Source organism: Chroicocephalus ridibundus, chromosome Z, assembly GCF_963924245.1.
Source record: "Chroicocephalus ridibundus chromosome Z, bChrRid1.1, whole genome shotgun sequence".
NCBI lineage: Eukaryota > Metazoa > Chordata > Aves > Charadriiformes > Laridae > Chroicocephalus > Chroicocephalus ridibundus.
In genome coordinates, this window is record NC_086316.1 from 12560736 (window position 1) to 12580617 (window position 19882).

The following is a 19882-nucleotide window of genomic DNA, read 5'->3' on the forward strand; positions in this document are numbered from 1 at the left end:
TAGGCAACCTAATGGAAGTAATTAGAAGACTAATTTTGCCTTTTCTGGTCTTCCCTGGTCTGTAAAACATGTAGCCTGTGTTCTTGTTCTCAAGCTTTCCCTCTGCTACTTGCACAAATCCCTTTGCATGGACTGGATGCACAAAGGCTGGGTTGGTTAATAACAGATCAGAGAGGTGGGCTGGGGTAACACACACATGTGGGGTGGCTGGGGAGTGTTAGCACAACAAACAGCAATCTGAGGAAGCCTAAACTCACTTTCCTAAATATTTTGCCTATATACAAGAAGCCTGCCATAAGTGGGTATCATTAACAGCAAGCATTACAGTTACTTTCAAAATTCAGATTTATAACATATCTGAGTTTGTGGCAATAAAAATGGATACTACAGCTGTTTGCAATAAATATGCAACTCAACACAACACTTCAAGAAAGAAGTAATTCAACCAGAAAGTCTTTGAAGGTATAACTTCTCAGAAAACATGAACTGTTGAACAGGGAAGATGGACAGCTTGAAGCGAAGGGTACAACAGAACTGTTTTGGATCCATAAGAATAGTGCCAATGTTAACCAAGGACAGAAAAAATAAAGTCTGCCACGACGCTTTTGCTTGTTGTATTTTTGTATGATGACACAAAGTATAGATAGTAGTAGAAAAAAAAAACAAAACATTTTCTTTGACTTATCTCCACCTTCCTTCTGACACAACAGGCTGCTACAGAATACCCTGCATTTCTAAAAGTTAATACCAAACTTCTGAGACAGACATCAAGAAGTGGTGGACTAACTTTCAGGGCTATTTAATTAAGAATATTGTCTTTCATAAGTGTTAGCAAATAGCCCTGTTGTATCAGCAGCTGGGTGACCTGCAGAAGCTTTTATCAGCAGAACATTCATGTAAACACTTGAAACTGAGAACAACCTTGCATTCAAAACAACAAAAATACATGTGCTATACTAGGGAAGGGTCCTACTACTTAAGTGAGAGTAATTTAGTAAGAGTTGCTTCAAATTAAAATTCAGCCCTTATGTTTTTGTAAACTATTCAGTGTTTATAACCAATACTCTGTCAGCAGTTGTAGCAACTTTCCTTGCAGTATTACAGGGTCACTAAAAGTGTCATGTTGACTTAAATTCACTTATGTACAGGAGTCACATGATATATTACATAAAATAAGAAATCAGATGGTTTATTAGCTTTCTGCAGTTATGCTTGGTTTTTAGAGTGGCCTTACGTATACAAAAAAAATAAAGTTTTCCTTGTCTCCATTTATGTCTCAGAGCAGAATGTTGGTCAAAACCAGAAAACAGCAGAGTACTTACAAGATAAGACAGTAATGCATCAGACTTGATAGCGTAAGTTAGGCAACCTCCTAACCCACTTTAGTCACTCATGTTGCTTTGAAGGTACCTCAAAGTTTACGTTGCTTCCTCAATTTTTTCCTCATAGTCACTAGAAGTGCGGTCAGCAAGTCAAGCTTTTCAGATTAAAACTTCTCTTCACCCCAAGAGCAGGCTTCCCATGTTAACACAGTGTACCTGTTCCACCTCCTCCCACCAAAAGATCCAGCCTCTCCCCCAGCTTTGTTTTAAGTTGCTTGTCCCAGATGACCTCTGATGTGCTAGCTCATCTGCTGGCCCAAAGCATCACAGCAGTAGTTTTGTTGACAGATGCCTCTACAGAAAAGTCTAATTAGGGAAATTTCAGTGTAAAAACAGATGCATCCTTCTTTGTTTTGAGATGCGTACATGAAAATGCTGAAATCCAAATGCCACAACTAGGCAGACAAAGCCCAGCATAAAAGAAGGTGCAAGCACAGTTGAATCAACAGTGCTGACAGGGATGAAATAGCACAATACCAGGCAAAAAAAAAAATTCCATTTTGCCCGTGATGGAACATATCTCAAATTGTGTTCATTTCTCAAACTGTTACAGTAGAAAAAGACCCAAACACCTGAGATACTCTCTGCTAGTCATAAAATAAAACTATAAACTAATAAATTATAAATTAAAGCTAATTAGTTGCTGCTTTTCAAGATTTAACTCAAGTCACCATTCCTACACATTGTCAGCTTCATGCACTGTGTTTGAAGTGACAATACAAAGGGAAATGGATTTTAACCATCAGTCAGTCCTGCTCAGCAGTACAGGTAAGAGCATCTCACATTTACTAGTCCTTGATGACCCCTGGGTGTCACGCAGTGAATACACACCACGTACAACCCCAGCAGACAGCCATCGCATCCGCTCTACAAAAATGCACCCTTTTCATTTGCACTGGGAAGACACACTCCTGCCAAAGGCAGGCTCTTCTATACACAGGTGGGAAGTTCAGCTGTTGTGGTTGATTTCACTGCATAAATCCTTCGCAGAAGAAGCTACACAAGCCTCAAGTATGGTTCTGCAGTAACGAACCCCTTCCACAAGTGCCTCAGTTAACACCCATGTTCCCCACTTACAGCTCACCCTCTGCCAGGGTCATACTTCCAGCTTGTCTTATCTTGCCACTGTTAGTACCACACATTAAAGACGTTCCCAGAACTCTTACTATTTAGGTACAAAAGGAACTAGTCGTCCTCCACCGTATTGCATGAAGCAGTTTCACATTTTCTTCCTTAGCTTTATCATAAAACTTTAATATAGTAAGAAGAGTACTACCTCTGCATAAGTTTGCATCAGGTTCCCTTACTTGTGAGCTCTCACTACCTAGGGGTGCTCAGCTACATAAAACGATACTTGTATTCTTCAGCACTGACCTTTCCTCTGGGCAAATGCACTTACGACTGATAATTTTTAGTGTTGCTCCTTGACTGCCTGCTTATCTGCATCTAACCCTCAAAATATAACCAGTTTTGATTTTAAACTGAAGGCAACTACATAAAGACTTTTTTCCTCCTTTCCATATAACAAAATAATTCAACCGTGGCTAGTTACACTGAACTCCAACTGGTCTAAGTTGAGAACTAAAACCATCCTTCCGTGAAAGAGTGCAAGCTGAACACACAGATGTCCCTGCTGGAATATAAACTCCAAATATAGCTCCTCACTTGCTGCCAAGCACTGTCTTGCATCCTCTCATTACTCCAGCCACCAAAGAACACAACCACATAAAAGGTCACTGGTACACACTATTTCTATAAGTAAATATAAAGAGTCAGTGTGCTTGCACTGGTTATGACTGGCATCTTGATGTAGTTATCTATGTGTCGTCTTCACAGACTTATGACCCCATCATCCAAGTAAACTCAACCCTATCACACTGTAGTGATGGGAGATGCTCCACACCACAACACATGCTGCAAAGTTTTGTATCAAAAAAAATAATATCTCACAGTAAAGATATAAAAGAGAAGGGGAAAGAAAACAATTAGAAATAAAAGCTATGTTGCATAAGCTACTTTTGGAATTGTATTCTCACTGGTGGAAATTTACTCTCATTCAATTGAGTAAAGCAAACAAATTTAGGAGTATACGTACTTTAAAAGGGCAAGAGACAACTGACTAATTTTTAAAGAATTTCTTCAAGAGATGGTAAGTGAAAAGAACAGCAAACTAAGGTTAACTGAATATCCACTCAATTAATGGAGCCCAGAAATTAATGCAGTAATTAAACAGCAAATGGACATTCCAATAAAAAGTAAATCCTTCCCTCTCCTCTGTATTTATTCTAACACACTAGGGCATTAACTTAGCTACACTGAATAGCAGTCTGCTAGACAGACAGCATATTAAGTTTTACTGAATGTGTTTAACAATCCTCATTTATTATATCAATTTAAGTATTGAGTGGTTCATATAAAACCAAAGTGAAAAGATTCAACACTAATTCTAACATAACAGAAATGGTACACAGCTCCACTGTCTTACCTCCTTCTTGGTAACTAAGACCCCAAGCTAAGTTAAAAGGAGCTCAAGAACTTTGTGGAAACCTTTCACTTGGATTGCTTACCATAATTGCTTTCACTTACAGATTACTTACAGAGGGAACAATACGGTAAAGGACCTCCTCGTGACACTATTTTCCCTTCAACTTTGTTTATTGATGTACTGAACATGAAAAAGTACAAAGGATCCAAACACAAAAGAAAACATGTACAACCTCTTAAATACTCAACAGAATATATTTTCTATTCCAACAGATGTGAATTAAGTCATACTATACAACTTCAAATAAATACGAGCCTTATATTTTACTAAGTGCTCTGATAAACACTGTAAAGTGAAGCCCAATTTACATGCCTTCTCATCAATGCCGTTAGTTGCTACAGTAGTATAGGAAAGAAGCATGTAGCTACTGTTTTCCCCACATTGGAAAGTTTGTGATTTCTATAGTATATACAACTTTTAATGCAGAGGATTAGCTTTAACAATCTAAATGCACCTAAGAATGAGGAAGTGCTCAGGAAGCCAATTGATTTTTGAATAGCATTGAGTGGGTCAGCATGAAAACTCGCTTAGTCACTTTAGCACGCGCTTCACAGTATATGTACTGTACTATACTGAAAAATTTATAACTACAATTTAAAAGAATAAGAACCAAAAGCAACTGCAAAGATAGTGTACAACTATGTTATGCATAGAACATTGCTTTTTCTAAGGGGAAGCATATGAGCATCTCAGTTTATACAAAAAGCAGGACGTAACTACATAGTTGTCAGTGCATCCTGGTGAAGGCATCAAACCCTCAGCTTTTTTTTTAAAAATTTAATTATAAGCTAGATGCTAATCAGAAAATATTCTGTATTCTTCTTCTTAAATTTCTTCAATACATGGTAAAGACTTTTTCTATTTCCCCAAATAGTGATTTAAGCATCATACAAAGTTAAATTTCAATAGCATACAGGTATTTATGGGTTTTGTATGAAAAATGTAAGGAAATTTGTTCAAAACCTATGGTTATACTCGTTTTTACCACAAACATATTTATAAACAAAAATGTAGCATCACCATAAACAGCTGAAGCTAGACTATCTACAGACAAAAATAGCAACAGATCTGATGCACTGTAAATTCAAGTCCTCAGGACAACAAAAATGAGTAAGCAGACCTCAAGTAACAATGTTAATGCCATTTACAAAGAAAAAACTCATACAAAAACATTCAAAATTTAACATCACTTGGCATGTAACTTAAAAAATTAACTGAAACCAAAATTAGCTGAAAGGTTCGTAACTCAAGGTCTTATTTACATTACACAAAGCTCAGGTGTTAGCCTTGAACATAACTTTCAAAATACCTCCAAATACACCCAACTCAGGCCACTTCTGCTGATTTGCTACGGCGCAAACCATGCTCAATGTCTTTTCTTAAGACAAAACAATTCTTCAAACAATAGCAAGTACATCACTAAACACCATGAGCTCTATCTGAAGGGAATTCTTTAGGAAGAACAGATTTTTTTTTTCCCCCATCTCTCAGTATTTTAAGTTTCCTGCTTGCTCTTATATTCTTTTTTTTTTTAAATTTTCATTTGTTTCAAAAGCACAAATTAATGTGAGCCACCTAATAACCAGGATGATCAAAGACTCCACTGATGATTACAAAAATGAAACCAACAGTGCATCCCATTGACTCTACTTCTTAATACAAAGATCTCAAAAGTATTTCTACATCATAAATCTTTCTAAATTTTCCCCAACAACAGCAAATTTCCTGGTAAGTTTTAAAAGCTCACTAGGTGTCATATGAAGAGATTTCTCAAAGTATTCAAGTCAAAATATTTGTTCCAGGACCAGTAAAAAGTTTCTCCAAATTTTTTTTTTTTTTTTTATAAAAATAGATGCTTTTTTAAACCCACATCAAAGAGGCTCTTATCTCTTTGGCAAGGTACTGCTTTACGAAAAGTTCTCCAGTATTCTTACAATAAGCTTTTATAATGTGTTCCCATTCCCCGACCCAAATGATAATTATAAAATAAATACTGCTTATAACTTTATAAATTAAATGTAAACTTCAAATACTTTTCTTGAACAAAAAAACAGCAATGCAATTAAAATGTAAATTAAACACAAGGCAAATCAAGAAATAACATAAAAAACAACTTAAAGTATAACACAAAGCCTCCATATTTACTCATAGGTTAAAGGCAGTCATGTAAAAAGAAAAAAACTTCTTCCCTTAGCTGAAACATTTTAAAAGGTCCACCTTCTTCAAAGAAGGCAATAGAATATGCATTGTGACAGGTAAAAACCCTGCACCTCTTGTCAATATTCAAACACAAAAGATATTTAAGAAGTTTTAATTCAAATATTAGCAATAAAAAATCTCACATATTCTTAGGATGCTAAGTAGTCATTTTATCCCCATTTCCACACTGACATACAACAAAGGCATTTACTAATGCATAAAGCTTCTTGTAAATTGCCTTTGTTGTATAGTTTTCATGTATTAATGCACTGAGAATAAACTTGTTAGGCTTTGTGCGTTTTGTTTGTTTTGAAGGAGACCTGCAGTACTCTGTCCCCAAGGCGGTATCCATTCAGGCTGGCTATTGCCATAGCTGCCTCATCATAGTTTGTCATAGTCACAAACCCAAATCCCTTGCACTTGTTGGTGTTAAAGTCACGGATGACCTTCACATTGGTTACTGCTCCGAAGGGTCCAAACATTTGCCAGAGGATACTCTCATCAGCATCAGGGGCCAAATTGTACACAAAAATGCACCATCCAGTTCCTGCATGTCCAGGGATATTAATTCCAGCCAAACTGGTCATTCCATCAATGGTCATTGGGGGAAACCTACTAAAGAATGAGGGAAACAGAATCATAAAGTAGCCGTACACAGAAAATCCCAGCAAAGAAATTTCAAAATAAAAGAGAAAATGACACAGGGCTTTTCACAGCATGAACATGTTGGCCAGACTGAAAACGTAACATCACAAGTATTTTCTTCCCCAGCTGCACAAATACTATGTACAATACTATACACAAGTAGGGAGAACAGTCCTAGGTCTGTCTGAAATGAAGTAACGTAGAAAAACAGAATAAAAGCATGCTATAAAAACAGTGAGGATTAGTAAGTCATTTGAAACAGAATTCCATGGAACTGCTACAGAAGGTTTGTCTCTTTCATGCACAGTGTATCAAAAGGAACAATTTCAGCTTGTCTCAACATGCAGAAATCCAATATAAGTCTTACTGAAAAAGAATATGCAAAATACTTAAAAATAATTTGGTTATCATGAACCTCATAGTCCTTTATTACCTCTTTACTCCATAAGCCATGTTGAGCAGATTGTCCAACCTGCAAAACATTTAGCAAAGTGTTCAGTCTTCAGACTTTTACACCCTTTAATCTTAAGGAAACTTGGTATATTACTGCCACATCCCTTGCACTGTACAGAATCTCATGCAAAGTTAAAGTATCACCACTAAAAGAGCTGTGGCACCTTATTACACCTGATGCAGTTAGTGAATACAAAACAGATGTTCTTCTGTAGTATCCACAACCATTAATAGTTCAGTTCAGAAAGTGCACCATGCCACAAGTTTAGCCTAAGTCAAATACTGTTAGCATAAATTTATAGTCAGTGACCACCTCAGTGAAATTTTCAAGATTACTAACTTGTTTTAGATGAAGAATTTACTGAGGCTTCTGACAGTTTTCTGACATGAATACCCAGATAGACACAGGGTTTTGGAGGAGTAACAAAGGTCAGAACACGAACTCCAAAAAAGATTTTTCAATTTCCTACTCTTTTCCATAATAAAGCAGATTTAGAATATACACACACACACATTAGACTGCAAGCTTTCTCCATGTATTTCTTCCTTCACCTTCCCCCAAGCTGCTAGTCTGGAGTTTGCAAACACCATTCTAAACCCTTTGGAATTACCTTGACAATACTCAGAACATTACAGCACCTACCAGCCCTATTAATCTTACTCTTCAAGTTCCTTAAAGTGTTTCTGTAAGATAATTTCTGCCCTAAAGAAGCTCTGGTTTCTTCCTGGCAAATCTCAGACATGTGAAGAGAAAGAAAGTCTTGCTAAAGGACTCCACAAAACACGTGCCTACGTAGAAGAGGTACACTTGATTTAGTTTTTGGTTTACAGCTACCTTACAGATCTGTGCATTATTGTGATTTCTCTCCAGTACTGAGCTATAGGGTTTAAGAACCATTACTGGTATACAGAATCCAAATTCAAGCGCTGTAGTAGTGTTAATACACCTGTGCACAAAAAAGCTTCGAGAAAATATATTTGGTCTTGATTGCAGCTAAGTGAAGACCAAACTGCAGAGCATTATGATTCTGCAGCGAGCAGGGTTTGTGGGATGCACTGACAAGAAAGTGAGCCACTGAACCCCTAAAAGAAAAGAGTAAATTAAAAACGCCTGACTACTTCAGTAGACTTAGTATGGACGACAGAGGTCTATTGTCATTAACATTTAGGGATAGAGAGGAAGGTGAATAGTTCCAGAAACACCACCACTTCCAAGTCCTTGCTGTCCAGCAGTTGTCTGAGGACTTCATACAGTGACGGTATCACCCTAACAGTTTTCGTCAGTTACCTGGATGACTTAAAAATATTCTGGAAAAATTCTCAGGGCCATTCACTGGACAATTTTCAAAGATGCTTTAAGTTACACATGCTACAGGAACTGAGAAACAGTTATATATAGCTGCTTTTGAAAGTTCAGGTCAATATTTTTCTTAATAAGAAAAAAGGAGCATTGTAGTGATCCTATTGTTCTTCACTACTAAAATTTATGCTGACTCTCTTTTCAGCCTTTAACCAAGACAGGGAAAATGCATCAGGTAGTCCTGAAATGTCAACAGCTAAGATTTCTTGCATGTAAGAGACATGAAAGATCTGATGTATTGGTGCAATCTGAACTACGTAGTCAGCAACAGAGCTGGAATGCTGCAACAGCAACGAAGCAGAGACCTAAGAAACGAAAAAAGACACACTTCCCTTTAGAGTTATAAAAATTTAAAATTCAGCAGGGCTGTCTCTTTTAAAGAAACAGAAGCCTGAAGGCTTTCCCCCAAAAATTATAAAAAAATATAATTTAATTTTGTCTGCAACCCCAGTTTACTTTTGACTAGTCAGTTCAACCTTGTTCTTCCTTCCACACCAATAGAAGTGAGAAAGATTTTACTCCCCCTCCTATTCACTACAGACCTAACTCAGCGCTTTTTGTTACCATCATAGTTTTAACTGCAGCAAATCACAGTATCTCTTATGGTTGTTTCAGGCATCACTTCACGCTTAATATTCTCAGAAAAATAACAGCTTCCCAGTGAAATTTAAATGAGCTTTCACAAAAATATACTTCCTTTTTAAACAAAAATAAATCACAGACAAATAAAATTTTTAAGTTTCAAAGCCTAATGCTGGAGGACAGGGGTAGTCTATTTAAATTGCTATACTACAAAGAACTTCAGGTCCTATCCAGAGAAAAAAAACTCCAAAAGTTCAAGATTTTTTTACAAATCATGACAGATCTACCTGGAGTATCAGTTAAATACAGATAGTATCCCAGCCAGTATCAGAGTAATACCAAACACAGCTGAGTATCCGGGATCAAGTGCACTCAGAAGAACTCAAGGAGTCAGCAGGCCAGACTTGCCAGAGTACATTGAATGCTGTAACACACAGGCTGTACAACAGCTCCCTTGTGATCATATCTCATATAATGCACTGGGGTCCATCCTGTAACTTCTGCCCCTATGCTCTGCCTATGGTCAACTGGCAAGCCTACTTTTATTCAATATTCAGCATGCTGTTTAAATTAACCCTTTTATTCCCAAAGAAATGGTAAAAAAATCCACCAAACAACAAATAAAATTGGCTATCCCTTAGGGCAGAAAACCTACTGAAGTGCTGACGTTTGCACCTGTGAGACACCTGGAGCACATAAGGCTGAAAAGCTGAAGAAAAGAAGAATTCAGAGGTTCTGCCAGACGCTCAGTCCATGAACTCTGAATGTTTAGCCTAAAAGTAGGGTGGCCAATGCAGAGCTTTTGAAGTTTGATATATTCTCTTTGAAGCAAACTGTCAGCTGATTTTATTTCTTGAAAAATAAAATAGAAACTGTTTATTACTGTTTAGCACATTTCAGTCACATAGCGCAGGGCAGAGGGTGGGAACAAACGATCAAAATCACTGAAAAAAATCTGAGGTACTCACGAATGTAGATAATACAATATTTGTTTCACTTTGTTCTCACCATCTGTCCTTTTCAATACACTAAATATCACAGGGAACTGTATGGCTGTAGTTTCAACATGATGGGAACATACTTTCTGCATGTGTTTTTTGTGGATGTATCTGAATAATCTTCATTACAGAAGTTTGTAATGAGCAAAGACAAAGCATGGTATGCAGGATTCAGACAACTGACTAGGAAAAAAAAACTGAAAGCCAGAATGGGGAGGAAAGACAGCGGGTGTGGAAAAAGAGGCTGGCTGTGGCATGCCATATGGCTAAGAAGAAAATGGAATCGTCTAGGTCAATGTTAACTGGATCAACTTGCACATTAATCAACAATAATCTACGAATTAAAAATAACCTTTTAAAAGGGATTTTTTTTTTTAAGTGACTGTGTAGAAGAAAAAGATGTCATCTTGGTTTAACTCTAACTAGGTTTATTAGATACTGAATGGGAAGGGAAAGAGTGGAGGGAAATTAACAGGTCTATGGGAATACATGGTTTCCAGCACAGTTGCACACAAGTATGTATCTGACTTACCGAAAACGTTGAGCCTGCTGAGCTAGAGGTGCCGGATACCTTCTGTTTGGAGAATGGTACAGCTGGGAAAGGATGGCCTGATTGGTTTTTTGGCTTGGATTGTTAGCAAACTTTACAGTGATGGGCTCAGTGGCACTTGGAGGTTTTTGGCCATTCAAGCCCTTGATAGCTTCTTCTGCTTCAATTCGCTTGTCAAACCGGATAAACCCCACGCCCCTTGATACCCCTGCACAGGGTGAAGAAAGTATATAATAAATAATTCAGAGACTCTGGCATATTAATGTTAACATTTGATTTTCATAACCAATTGCTATGTTAATGGCCAACTGCTGTGGACACATCATTTTGAGCTTATTAGAACTGAATTCAGAGGCTTTTATACTGTAATTTTTTTTTTAATTATTATTTTTATGTTAACTGACATAAGATACATTCCATAGAAAGCTTGGAAGGCTGAGGGAAAACACAGTGGAGACACATATAGTGAGCCAAAGGGTAATTCTGAAACAAAGCCATTTGTGGTTAGGGTGGAAGTGAACCAGGAACCAGCTGCATTGTAACCTCTGTTCAGTTCTTGCTACTCTGAAGTATCTAAATTCACAGAAATTCTGTAAATAATTTAGTCATCTGCTCCCCAGCAGCAAGAAATGGCTTATGCCCTCCTGCAGCACTCCTTGCAGTCCCCTTTGGGGCAAATATGCTGGGAGGTCAAAGAATGGAGTGCAAGTTCTAGATTGCAGTAATGGGAATTACGGGCCTGTTTTAACAGTCCATATTTACCGCTAAGCAAGAGATTCAGTTTCAGCATACCACCACATTTTTGTTGGTATTATTTTTCGAAGGAAACCTTTCTTGGGCCATAGATTCTTCCTTGGTATAGAAAAATCAAAGATAACATGCAAGGGGATCAGTAAGTGTTTGTGGAAGGTCTTCGGAACATCACACCTCAAAATTTATACTGTGGCTTAAATATAAACACACTGAGGTGTCAATACTTGAACCAATTAACACTAAGCTACTACAGCCAACACTAGTTAGTTGCATGCTTTGCTGTAATATTCCTAAATCCATTTAGAGGCCTCTTGTATTTTGGTTCATGAATAAACAGACAAGTTAGATGCTTGCCCTCCCTTGAGAAAGACATTAGCAACAAGAAACATTCTGTTCATAAACGATGACAATTTAAACCATCAGAGTGACAATGAGCAGGCATAAGAAATTTTTAAAGAGGCGAGTGTCACAGCTTCAACTTTGAATTTTTTATCTGTCAGTTAGTGTCACAACCTTATTATTCATACCATTTTGAGTCTACCTCTTCCAAATTACTAAGAAGGAGGAGGGAAAAAAGCTTAAACCTGAACAGTCTATGCCAGGGAGTACTTAGAATTGCAGTAAACATTTAAAAGTTTAATTACATTTACTTATTTGGCCCATTTGTCAAATCCCACCATTTCTATGCATGAACATAAAGGACCATACTGAAAGCAGCTACTTATTGCACAGAAACAGGAAATTTGACCTGCAAGTTTGCTGCTTCTACAAGTGACTATTTGGCCTTTAGCTTTCCTTTCCCTGCCTCTCTACACTCTCACTAACTTACACTACTGAAACGTTTAAATATTTAGATTTCTGTTAACATAGTGGAATTGCAAAATAGTACATAGGAGGTCCTCTACAGGTCAGCCAAGTGTCCAACACTGGCATGCACAACCCTTTCAAAGTAAGACCATTTGAAAACTTTTATGACATCCTACAGCTGAAAGCTTTTTGTCACCCACAATGACATATACCTTTGAAAAGGTATGTCTATGAAAAAATCCAAACTAGCTTCTTATTCAGGAAATAATTACGTGAGTAAATGAATTCTTCTGCCTCACACCCCTAGCTTTTTGGAAAGATCAGAATTTTTAGAGCCATGCTCCTTTGCATTTTGCTTTGCACACTCAATACTTCTGTCATGTACTTGGCATTTCACTTGATTGCTTATTTTTGGAACAGGCCTGCTGGAAGCAGGTGAGTCAAATTATAAAGCTGCCAAATTATAAGAGCAGTAAATTACAAAGATCACCCATTTGAGCCAGCAAAAATACATGCACTACTGCCCAAGTCCGAAGAGTTACCACAGAGCATCACCTGACACTCACTCACCAGTTAGGACACATACTGTAACGACGCAACTAACCTGTTATAGCTTAGCTCTTTAGGGCACTGCTAAGCACAGAACTTATCTGCTCCTGAGGAACTCAAAGTTCATGTTCTTCAGTGTGCCCAAAGTTAATGAGGCAACCTTGAAAACAGTCTTACCAGCAGTTACCAGCCTGGGTCTTTTGTAATGCTAGCCTCAGAGAACCAGCTGTGCATTTCTGCATAAAATTTTATTTTTATAAAAAAAGTGTTTAATAGTATTTCATAAGGCACACGGGGACTATTTTCAGGCAGCAGCTTGGAAAGGAAGATTATAGCAGCTGTAAATTTATTACAAGCCATGAAACAGGCTTCAAACCTGCACCTTCAGGGTGGAAATGACTCAAGCTGGCTCAGTACACTCCACAATCTATTTTTGTCCATGCATATTTATGAACAATTCCAGCAGAAAATTGCATTTTCTGGCCTACATACACCTTTCACAGATTCTAGAGACAAGACTATTGTACTGAAAGGTGAAATATTTCTTAAACCGCCAGACCAAAAATGAGAGGAAGTGCAAAACTGCCTACTTACCAGTGACTTGGTCAACCAAAATTCGAGAAGTAATAATGCGTCCGTATTGGGAAAAGAGCTGTTCCAGTTCTTTCTGGGTCATTGTTTTTGGAAGTCCACTAACATACAAATTTGCATCTCTAATAGAAGCTGAACTTGGTCGCGCATAGGAAACCTTAGGAAAAAGTGAAAAAACTAGGAATCAAACACTTTAAACCAGCTGAAATAGGACAGTGTAATTTTTTCTGCGACAGTGAAATGTTTTAAGGGCCAGAAAAGTTACCTTGCAAAGACAGTTAAGTATTTTTTTTTATGTTGGCTTCTGTAAAAACACTGAAGGAATGCAACACAGAACACACAACACAGGCTGGCTACATGAACTCTTGTATAATTTAAGGAGTACTTGCAAATAAAGGAGAAAAGCTAGGTACACACTCCAGCAAGCCTTGGTGTAGAAAAAGTGTTCCCAGTTAGCTTACTATAAGATTGGAAAGAAATTTAAGAAGATCCAAGCATGTTTTCCTTTACATTATCGTTAAAAGATACAAGGAATAAAGCTTTCACCTTGATGCCTACGTCAGAAACACAGAAAGACAGTCCAAAGCATGAAGAGGTTTGCCATTTTTTTTTCCAAGTGCTTTGCCCTTTGTGCATGTGTTGAGCTTGCTATCAGATGACACACAATCATTCATGAGGTCAAGATAGATTTTGCTGTATCACTTTTATAGGCCTAAGAATGAATGGCAGAAGTAGGAATGGAACTTGCATGCTGGCTGTTCAGCAGCTTGCCAATTTCTGCAACAGGGAGGTCTTACAACCAAATGCCCAGTAACACTGGGCTTCTCGGGTCCTTTCTGACAGAAGTTTTTACCTGCTGCCTCAAAGTATCAGTCGAAAATATTTTATTGAGATTATCAATTAGATTCTTCAATCCTTAGACACACCCTACAAAACCAGGATGCTAAAGAGTTTAGTACCTCCCACTGAAGTCTGTACAAGTGGTTTATCCTTAGTACAGGAAAGATTAAAACAGAATATCTATGCTTATGGAACAGGACAAGTCAAAATATTTTATCTGGGGTTTCCACTGTAGAAAATATAAAGGTAAAAAGGAGCCTCAAGAAGTGGTTAGATTTATATCCTTTCCTTCCCTCTCTGCAATGCAGGATCAGCCAACTCTGGGCAGCTAGAACTTAACTCTGTAAATGAATCTTTTGCCTAATCCTTTCGCATTTATTTTCACATTCTCCCCCTGTCTCATCTCCAGCAGACTCTTAGGACTCCTGTGGAAGCAAAACAAAAAAGGCAATTGAAATAGAGCACTCTAGAGACTACACAAGGAGTACCCTGAATGCTGCTGTGATCATTTGATGTTCTACCCAGAGGCTTTGTGCAAGGCATCTTCCAAAGCTGGCTGAACAGGGCTGACCTACAGAACTTGCAGCTGTCCAAGATAACACACTATCCAAAACACACCCCTGTGAGCCACAGTGCCTTGCTCTTTTAACATGAGAGCCACACAAGGGCTAAAGACCCAAGTTCAAGTGCTTGTCTTCTGATCTCCCATATAAGCAAGCTGGGAATAACCTCAGTTGTTTCTATGAATTTACATTTTTTTGTGAAGATGTGCGAATTTAATCCTAATAGAAAAGCTGGCAGCACCCAGTTTTACAGCAAGAATGACAGAATTTCCCAGTTTCCATACAGTTTCTTGGAACTCCAAAGGCACACTGAAGAACAGTTTGTTTTCCACTGGAGCTGAGTCCACTGAACTTGAGATTACTTAGTCCTCTTTTTTTGCATGCCCTATCACTTTTTATATTATTAAAAACATGCACTAGGGAACTGTCTACAGAAGAGCTCATGAAAATTACCACTATCAAGGTGGTAGAAAGCCGCAGACCCTTTATCAAGATTGGATTCCGTGTCTATGATGCTAAGTGTTAAAAAACAGCGAACCAAAAAAAGACCTCACCACATTCTAAAACATATTCCTGACATCTGCTATGTGACTCTGAACAAATCTTTCCACCTCAGCTTCTCACGTCACAGGGACCTCTTCTATAATCCAGTCACATACACTGTCAATGGTTATTTTCCAATAAGTTAATAGTTTTCTTTTTCTTTAAAGATACCTTTAGTACCTCTTACGATTTTTCAAGATACAGTGTGAACAGAAAGCAGCAGTTCATTTTGTATACTGTGAATTGATAACTAGATTTTCTATTTTGACTTGATTCTTTGAACTTAAAAAAGTCAACATAGGATTATTGCTAGAAGACAATATCAACTACTAGCTAGAGTCAGATTCACACAGAAGGAGTGTTCAGGACCTAAGTGCCTGTAACCTGCCATAGGAAGTCCTTCTAACTATCAGAACTGTAGAAGTAAAAAGTGATTATGGCCATTTTGCAGCATTGTTAAGTAATTTAACCATATACTATGCAGTGCCGCTTTAAATTGCAAGAATGATGGAATATCACGAACTACTGGAAACAAGACACCAGATAGAAGATACTACAATGACAGCAGTCACGTTTCTGCACATGACAGAAAACTCGATTCCTGAGAGCCTTTAAAACAAGGTAGATTAGAAATTTAACAGGTCCTTCAGGAAAGGCAAATCCATAATTCTGATTTCTTAAAACTTGCTACAGTAGATTCAATACTCAAGTCCAAATCTCATCAGCAACATTAGCCCTTTCAGAGGAAGAAAGGAAAGGAGAGGCACTACTGTGGTATCATTTTGTTCTTTTTGATTGACTAACCATGCCCTTTCTTTAGATGAGGATTTGCAAAGGACAATGAGTACCAGCGGAACCACAGAAATAAAGATGAGTGGAAAGCACTGTCTTTCAAGTCAGACAAAGAGAAGAGGGAACAGACTTCAGCTACCAGCTGTATGGCAGATTCTGAAACAGCTGGGTCAAGTAACTGGTTTTGCCAGTTCTGTGCTGAAGAGTTTAACACTGAAGTTTTGTAAAAACAGGTTTTTTCCTGAAGTGGTAAATCTGCTACTATTATATGTCTCTGTAGCCAAAGCCCAATACTTGCAACTTGTGTTTAAAACTGAAACATTTGTTTTTATTCTGTATGTTCAACCTTCACAAGATATACACCCATATTTGAAAGAACAAGTTTCTAGATCTGGAGTCATTTTCATACTTTTCCACAGGCAAACGTATACACCTGTGATATTCCCAGGTGCAAAGAGAGTCTGAGAGGAAAGCTGCACCAGAGACAGGAAAACAGAGAGTAAAGGTTGCCTGCATTCAGGCAAAGCAGCAGCAAGAACAGCAAGGGCTATGCAAAAAGTAGAAAAACACAACAGAAGAACTTTCCCTACTTGCCTACTCAGCTATGAGCTCCTTTAACAAATAAAGCTCCATGCCACACTTTACAGGAGACCCAAGGCCAGAGAATGGAGACAGACTGCCTGGGGGACAGACTAGACACAACAAAGTCCTGAGTTACCAAACCCAAGCAGTTCTGAACCACTGAGTAAATGTTTGGTTTCAGAAGGAACCCTTCCACCTACCCAAATTTAACCCTACATGGCAGGAGGGCACAGCAAAGTCCATTTTGTAACTGAACACAATGAATTAATGTAAAGTTTCACAGCAATGGAAGCAGGTGAGGACAGGGACCACTTAGAGATAAACCAGATGTGTAACTGCATGCATCACTAGCACATCTCAATTTTATCTGTCAGTTTTTAATTCTGTCTGGAATTGAGATACACTGAAAACCATTCTATCCAGTCCTGTTTAAGGTGCCAGACACAAGATTTCCTTTCCATACGCACTGGGGCCAGGTCCTCTGGAACAAAGTCAGAATTCCTGGCAGTGACCATCAGCTAAGGAAGGGAGAAAAACAGTGACTTATCTTTATATTTAACAAGAAAGCTATACGACTGCTGGTCAAACAACATTTCACTGAGAAACTCAAAAAAACCCCAAAGCGATGGTTTGCTGAAGATTAAGGAGGTATTGTGGACTTTACATTAGCTTTGAACTCAGATAAATACCTGTTACTAAGCTGTTTTCTAAGCATGCATGCTTGCAAGCACTCAGAACAGAGGTTGCAGAATCTAAGCTTCACAACCTCCTTTCAAACAGGATAAAAGAAATCTGTATGAACAGAAGATACCAAAGCCCCTAAACCATACTTTATGGTGCTACTGTTTTCCCAGTCTCCAAACTATCTAGACTTTGCTCTAGAGGTACTTCTATAGGTGCTGATAGATTAAATAGCTCCATTTTCCAAGCAATCTAAAGCAGTAATTGGACTTTGCCTCCAGCTGCCCACTGCTAACTGTCAAAGTCATTCTGATTCGACATGTTAGACAGTATAAAACTGAGGAAGTACAACGTAAGCAGAAATAAGAGAGTTGTGTTCTTTATGAAGATGGAAGGACAAAGACAAAAAGCAAAGAAAAACCTTAAATCAAATAAGCAACCTCTGAGGCAATGATTAATACCTAAACTTTCTTTCCTTCCTGGTCAGTGACGCTAAGGTAGGCTAGAAGAAAATAACTAATTCAGAAGGTCCGACTGATCTGCAGCTCAAATTCAGTAGTGCTGAGAATGAAGTTAAAATTCTCCCTTCTTACCCATACATCACACTGATGGACCTCCCTGGTGACTGCCTCTGGCGTGGATGCCACAATTCTTGCAAAGTAAGCTGCGAGAAGAGCTTTATAGGTCTTGAAACCATGTTGATGTCCCTGCTTACCATCTCCAGTGACTGAAGGATCACCTCCAAGTCAAAGGTCCACCCTAGCAAGCAGAAAATCAAGCAGAGGTGTCTGAAGGCCTGCCTGGATTAACAAGGGATTAAACTCCAACACAAAACCAATGTGTACAGGATATGAAAGCAGGAATATGTAAGTGGTGTCTGATCATGCACAGATGAGGTTAGGAAAGCTGAAGTCCACCTAGATTTGAATTTGATGAGAGATCTGAAGGGCCACAAACCAGATCTGTACAAATATATTGTCAGCAAAAGGAAGACTGGGCAAAATACCAACTTACTGCTGACCAGGGACACAGAAAAGGACAGGATAATTAGTACTTTCCTTGCCTCAGTCTTTACCAGTACAATTGGCCTTCAGGAATCCCAAGCCCATGAGATAGTAGGAAGTCTAGAATAAAGAATACTTGCCCTTAGTGGAGGAAGATCACACTGAGGAATATTTAAACTGCACAGATTGAAGTCCATGGTGCCTGAAAGGCTGCACCCAAAAGTGCTGAGGGAGCTGACAGATGTCATTGCAAGGCAACTCTTTCTTGTCTTTGAAAGGTCATGGGTAACAGGGGAGGTTTCTGAGCAGCGGGAAGAAGCAAGTATCGCCCATCTTCTAGAGTGGCAAGAAACTCTCTTGCTCTTTGGGCAACTACAGGCAGTCAATCTCAATTCAATCTCTGGGACAGTGACTGAGCAACTGATCATGAAAACCTCCTGCAGTCACGTGAATGACTACTAGAAGTAGTCAGCACGGGTTTATAAAGGGGAAATCACATCTGACCAACCTAACAGTCTTCTACAATTACATGACTGCCTTGGTGGACAAGGGGAGAACAGTGGATGCTGTTTATGTCAACTTTAGTAAGACTTGACACTGTCTCCAATAATAGCCTCACAAACTGCACATTAAATACACCTATGTGCACTTAAGGACATACTAGATAAGTATTAAGTACAGTGGACTTATAGGTATTAAGGACAGTGACATAGACTAAAAACTGCATGAACTGCCAGGCCCAGTGGGTTGCAATCAGTGTCATGAAGTACAGCTGGAGGCTTGTCACTGGTGTCCAACGATACTGGATTCAATGTTGGTTACCATCTTCACTGCTGACCTGGGTGATGGGTCAGAGTGCACCCATAGAAACTTCACAGGTGATACAAAACTTGGATGAGTGGCTGATAGGCCAGAGAGTTGTGCTGCCACCCAGAGGGACCTCAACAGACTGAGGAATTGGGCAAACAGGAAAAGTAGAGTTCGACCCCTGGGGAGGAATAATCCCATGTACCAACACATGCTGGGAGCCAACTGGCTGAAAAGCATCTTGTCAAAGAACCTTGGAGTCCTGGTAGAAACCAAGATGATTGTAAGCCAGCAGAATGTACCCTTGCAAGAAAGACGGCCAAGGGCCACCTGGACTGCATTAACAGAAGCATTACCAGCAGGTCAAGGGAGGTGATCCTTCCCAGCATTGGTGAGACACTTCTAGGGGGCTGTCTCCAGGTCTGGGCTCCTCACTACAGGACAGATATTTACAACTAGAGCGAGTCCAGTAAAAGGCCACAAAAGTGGGCCTGGAGAGGGACCCACAAAAGGGACTGGAGCATCTCTGCAGGGAGTGCTCTGTCTGGAGAAAAGGCAGCTCAGCAGGATCTCAGCCATAAAAATCTGATGAAGGGAGTAAAGAAGATGGAGCCAGACTCTGTAGTATCAAGTGACTGACTGGACAGGAGGCAATG

At 38.8% G+C, this 19882-nt stretch overlaps 1 protein-coding gene across 25 annotated transcripts in view; it reads right to left on the reverse strand.

Annotated features, from left to right (window-relative positions):
• Nucleotides 1-4027: 4027 nt before the first annotated feature.
• The window catches only part of ELAVL2 (ELAV like RNA binding protein 2), a 104052-nt gene continuing 88197 nt past the window's right edge, over nucleotides 4028-19882 (reverse strand). For 23 of the 25 annotated variants that reach the window (XM_063320286.1, XM_063320300.1, XM_063320299.1 and 20 more), the window contains 4 exons: nucleotides 13418-13571; nucleotides 10697-10922; nucleotides 7205-7243; nucleotides 4028-6741 (listed from right to left, as the gene is read on the reverse strand). In XM_063320286.1, the coding sequence (XP_063176356.1) occupies nucleotides 6411-6741; nucleotides 7205-7243; nucleotides 10697-10922; nucleotides 13418-13571 (750 nt within the window). In that variant the 3' untranslated portion in view covers nucleotides 4028-6410. The remainder of the gene's footprint in view (nucleotides 6742-7204; nucleotides 7244-10696; nucleotides 10923-13417; nucleotides 13572-19882) is intronic. The other 2 variants (XM_063320285.1, XM_063320283.1) reach the window with 1 other exon arrangement.